Source organism: Bipolaris zeicola (assembly GCF_000523435.1).
Source record: "Bipolaris zeicola 26-R-13 unplaced genomic scaffold scaffold_504, whole genome shotgun sequence".
In the NCBI taxonomy this organism is placed as follows: Eukaryota; Fungi; Ascomycota; class Dothideomycetes; order Pleosporales; family Pleosporaceae; genus Bipolaris; species Bipolaris zeicola.
Window position 1 is genome coordinate 1 of NW_006912553.1, and position 6,461 is coordinate 6,461.

The window sequence follows — 6,461 nt, forward strand, 5'->3', positions numbered from 1 at the left end:
TGATAAAAGTCTGTTGTAATAACTTGAAGTTGACGCGCTAGTGTAAAGTGGCCGACTCGCTTGGGTGGCCGACTCGCTTGTGAACCACGTTAGCTGAATGAATAATACACTTCTCGCTACACTATTTTGCTGTGGATTGAGTGGCAAACTACCAAAACAGGGATAGCGTTATGAAGTGCATTGTTTATTTGGGTTAAGGGGTGGTGGAGTACTCGGCAATCTTCGGAACGTATAGTATCAGGCAAGATTAAGAATGTGGAGTACCCCGCAAACTTAAAGGAAGGGACTAACCGCTCCGATGTACATCTCACCTTTAATAACTTTGCCTCCGACACGTCTGCATGGTCTACGCGAGGATGCACAATATTCCATCTCTACCGCACCCCAACAATGGCTCCGAGGATGGCCTTGACTGGGCATGTAGGTATGTGGCTTTCAAGAAGACTCCCTCTACTACCTAATCCAAGAACAACTACATATCTTAACCTGGACAGGAGATCCCCAAGAGCTTGCCGCCTGTGCAGGAAGAAGAAAGTTCGTTGTAATTCCCTCTACCTTTAGTCCAGCCAGATTGCTGTGCTCATGATACTGTGCTATTTGCAGGCGATGGAGCGCAACCGGCGTGTGCACAATGTGCCGCCCATCGGAGTCAATGTGTCTATTTGCCACGCGCGGTCCGAAATCCACAGTCGCGACCTCGTCGCTCTAAGCAATCCAGTCGAGGTGGCTGTTCGCGTAACAATGAAGGTGATCAAAGCCTGGCACCTTCAAGTGTTGTGGCAACTGCTGGGGACAGACTACTTCCAACCCCTTCACAAGCAACGGCACCGACATTAGGTATGTCGATATGCCTGTGAATTATGTCTTGGATTTAGAGATTAATTTAAAGCCAACCAAGAACTTCCGGTTTCACTTGAGCCCTCGATACCATCAACTATGCATCATCCTATAGGGCCAGACACACAGCAAGCACGGTATCATGAGGGTGAGACGGCCACGTTGGATATTGTACCACACCTTGTAGGGAATGGCGATGCAGATATTCTGGGCCTCTCATTACAAAGGTTCACAGATTTTCCTGTGGACACCCCATTTTTGGACAATGCGTTCCATTCTTGTAATCTTCCACCTGATTTCATCGTTCAGGAAGGCTTGCATGATACGGTACCTACCAAAACACCCGATTACAACGATCCTATGAGTGATATTATGTTCCGGGCTTGCACAACGCTTGATAACGATAGCACCTCAATAGAACTGAGCCCAGAGAATACGTCATCAGTTTCTGAGCAACCAGTTGTTGGTGGATCTAATGACGTGTTCCTTGCCCATACTGCGCAATCGTCTCCAGAGCAATCCGGGAGTCAAAACAATAGCGGATGGCAGGAGGATATTGAAGAAGACGACTTAAGCCACCTTCTTCTACAATCGGCTTCCGGTTTTATAAACTATTTGGGCAAGTTCCACCTTTCCAACTTTGGGACCAGAGAATAACTAACTTAAATTTTGTAGGTCCGAACTTTATGGTGCGTTACAGTCTCGATTCTGTGGCTGCCAGCTGCTGAATCTGCCGCTAATTCGTCGTCTCAAGTCGATTCCTGGCACGGAGCTAGGTCGAAAATTTATAAGCGACGTGACTGGGTCGACGTACTTTTCAGATCATATAACAGCTTTCCTCGAGAATTGGTCTCCCAGTACTCCGAATATCAGTGAACATAGCACATACGATAAATCTCGTTTGCCATCTTACGAAGTTGCACAATCTTGGATCGACGGTAGGAATTATGGACTATGCTGAAGAACTTACTCAGAACATATGCTAACTGATGAGTAGCTTACTTCGATTCAGTCCAATGGTATTTAGAGAGCTCTTAATTGAGGCACTTACACTGATTAACATGGTAGTACTTATCCTATACTCGACAAGTCAAGCTTCATGGCCGAGTTCTATAGGACTTACGAATATCTTTCTCCGGAAACTGATCCTGTATGGTGCGCAGTGGTTAACACTATCCTTGCCACAGGCTACCGTGCTAATCCTAGCTCGGGCGGGGGTCAATATTGTAACCTTTTTACTAATGCTCTAGGTCTCTTTGATAGAGTCGCGCTATCGATGTGTTCACTCCAAAAAGTTCAAACTTTAATGCTCATAATAGCAAGTGACCATCTCACTATGTGTGGATATCCACTGACGCAAACAGTATCTTTTTGTGAGCTCTAATTGCTTACCACACTGGGGATATACAGTCCTAGCTTTGGCGGTCAAGGAGGCTCAAGCCATTGGACTCCGAACAAGCCCTTAGCCGGCAATTCGGAACAGGCAACGGGTAGATCGATGTAGGGTAAAGCGTTATGTTCAGACATTACTAGTATTCATTCAGATTATACCGGGAACTCGGGTACCGTACAGTGTCCTCTGTTAGTTCATTGAAACAGGTATAAATAAGCAATGTCTTCATGTTGAACAATCATATCAGGATCTCCGACAAAGATTCTTCGACTACACAATCTCCACTATCTGTATTGGATTATCTTTTATCTTATTCCAATTGTTACCTTGCCTTACTTATGGCGTTTCTTCGATCATGGCTGTGACCAAAGCCGCAAATGCTATCGATGGCTCAACCATACGCCCTTCAGAACTTGACGAGATACAAAAGCGATATAAAAGCGAACGCGAAAAGCGGCTTCTTACCGATGGCCGGGCACAATTCCTCGACCATGAGACAGTGGACAAGTTTGCCAAGGCTATCCATAATGCATGGCCAGATCCAGTGTACGACAACATGAAGCCTACCCTCGGAGATGGCTCACGATGTGAATTTCAGTTTGTTGGGGCCGGATACGGGTCTCTTACATCTGCAGTCCGGTTGCTGGATGCTGGAGTGGCTCCCGAGGATATCAGATTTGTTGATACGGCTGGAGGATTTGGCGGGACTTGGTGGCTGAACCGTTATCCCGGACTCATGTGCGACGTTGAGAGCTACATGTATATGCCGCTGGTCGAAGAGACGGGCTATATGCCGAAGCGCAAGTACTTGTACGGCCCCAAGCTGCGAGAACAAGCCGAAAGGGTCGCGAAAAAATGGGGACTTTTCGAGAATGGATTGTTCCGTGTCAAGGCTATGAGTATGACCTTTGATGAGGACAAGGGAGAGTGGGTTACCAAACTCGAAAGTCCTAGAGCTGGAGAAGAGAGCAAGCAAACCACAGTCCGCTCCAGGTTTGCTTTTATAAATACTGAAGTACTGAACTGGCCCAAAATCCCTCGGGTACCCGGAGTCAACAGCTACAAGGGCCATGTGTTCCACACTTCCGTCTGGGATTACGAATATACGGGAGGCTCAGAGCGGGACCCGCGCCTGACGAATCTCCGAGACAAGAAAGTAGGCATCGTTGGTACTGGTGCTACAGCCATCCAGGTAGTACCTCATTTAGCAGAATGGGCGAAAGAGCTTTACGTTTTTCAGCGTACTGCATCTGCAGTAGACACCAGAGGGCAGCGTGAAACGGACCCGGAGTGGTGGAAAGAGTATGCTTCTAAGCCGGGATGGCAGAGAGAGAGGAGATTGAATCACGGCAAATTTAATCACAATGAGTATCCTCGACCGGCTGTTGATTTAGTTGATGACCAGTGGTCCACGGTTCCAAGCTACTCGGGGCTTATTGGCAGTCCCAATGCGCCCAAGTCGCCAGAAGAGATTCCACCATATCTGGAAAAGCTTCAAAAGATGGATCTCATCCTTCAGAAGCGAGTGCATGCCTGTGTCGACGAGATTATCAAGGACAAAGCCACCGCCGAATCCCTAAAGGCATGGTACCCAGGTTGGTGCAAGCGCCCGTGCTTCCACGACGACTATCTTCCCAGTTTCAACCAGGAGAATGTGACTCTCGTGGATACAGATGGAAAAGGCATTGAAGAGCTCACCGAAAAGGGCATTGTCGCGCTCGGTAAAGAATACGATCTCGACGTCATCATATGGAGCACTGGCTATGAGATCTTTCTTCCAGACAGTCCAGGCAAAAAAGCACGTATTAACGTTACGGGTCGAAACGGCCGCAGTTTGGATGAAAAGTGGGATGAGAAGATTTCCACGTTATATGGCGTCCAGACCAATGGCTTCCCAACTTGTTTTGGCTGGGTCTGACCCAATCTGGGGTAACTTCAAACTAGAGCTTCTCGATAGATGAGTTGAGCCTGCTCATATTTCGTATCTTTAAGGCGATGATCAAAAAGGCTCAAGGCGAAAAGCGCGCTCCATTGGACCCTTCCAACAAATATCCGTTTATTGTCGAGGCAACTGTTGATGCGGAAGAGGGTTGAGCTAAGGAAGTCGTGTCCCGTTCTGGTGCTCTAACGAGTCTCTCCCTCTGCCCTCTAGGTTATTTCAATGGCGAGGGAGAGTCACTTGCAGTTTTTCAGATGGATGAAGCAGCAAGACAGAAAGCCGCTCGTGGTTTAACCTGGGACACTGGGTTTGTTGACCGGCTCAAGACCATCGATAAGTGGACTGCGAAAGATCCTTTGTCTGGTATCCATTTCAAGTTTGCGATGTCATGAGTTGGCAAATGTTTCAGTGGTTATATTGGCTTCTAGCACATAGTTTAGTTTCACATGATTGATTATATGAATTGCACATCACGGACTTTCTGATAACATCAAATCACTACCTGTGTGAAGATCCCTGCCAACTCTTGCTCGCTTAATCAAGAGCGTATGAGACATTCTCTTGTCGGGGATTTCCTACACTTGTACTATCAAAAGTGCAAATCTTCTAGATAAAGTGGCATTTTATTGTCGAAGTTTTTGTTAAAACACCATCGTAGGTCTATTGTACTACATATGACATGGATTTAGAGCCTTATTTATTCTTGCCTGCTTACAGACTTTAAATAGCTCGAAAAGATCTAAGATCATAAGAGCGGGCCATTGTTTCCAAAAATCTACTAAGCTTACTCTCTAGGTCTTGATTACAGAATTCTATATCTCTGAGTCCGAACCTTAACGCCAGCTACGACCAGAACTATAGAGAGTAACAAGTTAGCTTGGAAGTATCATTATAGGCTAATCATCCTTTCGGTTAGTTCTTGAGCGTTGTCTAGGTACACCCACATCCTCGGGGCGTTACCGCTTGTCAGACAAAAGGTCCGATGGAACAATGGCCTGATCTTACGTCGATGTTGCGATGACCCATGCGCGTATAGATGTCTCTCGCTGCAGTCTATTGGAGGAAAAGCCAACCATCAAAAAAGACCCATCAAATCTGACAGCGGCATAATACGGAATCTTCCAAACGGCTGAGATCCAGTTAGATGTGGGGCGGAGAGAATATCGAGATGCAGTTCACTGGTAAGATAAGTACTTGAATAATCCCATTGAAGGCCGCTCAAAGAGTAAGGTTTTATTATTCCACGCTTCTGGAGTTGCTCCTTGTATCATGATGTTGCCATCTCTACTCCTCTGCCTCCTATTTGGCTTCTCCGTTGCTGGAGATTCTGTAACTTCCGAACATCCCGACGTTGATCTCTACTTCCACTCCGACGAGGTCGCTCATCACATCCGTAACCAAGACGGTGAGCATGCACTCCTACAAGCGACAATGAGGCGAATAGACGACCATTTCCGCGCCAACGAGACAATCCACGAGTTACTCACCCGCGATGTACAAAACAAGGAAATCAATGGTCGAGCCACAGTTTTCTATAAGCCGAATTTGAACGCTGTGTGTACGCAGAACGGGCAAGTACGGGCGCATCCCTACTCAACCCGGAATGTATGTGTCAGTGGAAGGCAATTCAGCGTAGACTGCGAAGCGGATGCCGAAGGCGACCATATCGTCACAGTACATGGTTACTGCCAGACCGACTACTTCTGCGTTACGGTGCTCAGAGACTCGCTTCATATCGTTGACCCAGACAATCTACAGTTCGGCCAAGCCGCGGAGCCAATCTGTCAAAAACGCTTGTATTTCCGACCCTTCCAGATCAAGAAAACAGCTGTAGAATTCATGACCGACTGGTGGACTGCGCCTGGCAAGTTCAAAGTCGCCTTTGGCCGCATGGCTGTCCTCGGTGACACGGCTGGTGTTTCGTACAAACTCAAATTCGAATGGAAGCATGTAAAGTCGACTTTGTGGAATGTTGCTGGAATTAAAAGTATCGAGTCGGAAAATAGCGGTGCAGACCACGAGTATGAATTGTCTTACAATTATAATGGCGCGGATGATTATCAGTTTCGAGCGGTTACTGAAGGGCTAGACGAGGTTGCTCCTAGCAAGAATCTTGTACTCAATGCTTATTTTGGAGCCGCATCTTAAAACGACGTCAATGTAGTTGGTTAGCAATGGAGCTTCATAACAAGATGACGAACATCATATGTTGCGATAAGCAGAGTTCGCAACAAGTAAGTAACTTGGAAGCCTTGCTTGCTTAACTTGGTGCCAAGCCAATTCAAGTAAGTC

General features: G+C 46.8%; 3 protein-coding genes across 3 annotated transcripts; all 3 read left to right on the forward strand.

Annotated features, from left to right (window-relative positions):
- Positions 1–936: 936 nt before the first annotated feature.
- COCCADRAFT_10277 (uncharacterized protein) lies at positions 937–1,875 on the forward strand (the record flags this gene model as incomplete). Its single annotated transcript, XM_007720521.1, has 3 exons — positions 937–1,460; positions 1,513–1,775; positions 1,835–1,875. 3 exons carry the CDS (start codon positions 937–939, stop codon positions 1,873–1,875), a joined length of 828 nt encoding a protein of 275 aa, XP_007718711.1.
- Positions 1,876–2,585: 710 nt separating this feature from the next.
- COCCADRAFT_10278 (uncharacterized protein) lies at positions 2,586–4,148 on the forward strand (the record flags this gene model as incomplete). The annotated part of the gene is made up of 1 exon (XM_007720522.1): positions 2,586–4,148. The coding sequence occupies one exon, from the start codon at positions 2,586–2,588 to the stop codon at positions 4,146–4,148; it is 1,563 nt and encodes a 520-aa protein (XP_007718712.1).
- A 1,290-nt stretch (positions 4,149–5,438) lies between these two features.
- On the forward strand, positions 5,439–6,317 carry COCCADRAFT_31398 (uncharacterized protein; the record flags this gene model as incomplete). Its single annotated transcript, XM_007720523.1, has 1 exon — positions 5,439–6,317. The coding sequence occupies one exon, from the start codon at positions 5,439–5,441 to the stop codon at positions 6,315–6,317; it is 879 nt and encodes a 292-aa protein (XP_007718713.1).
- Between the last annotated feature and the right edge of the window lie 144 nt (positions 6,318–6,461).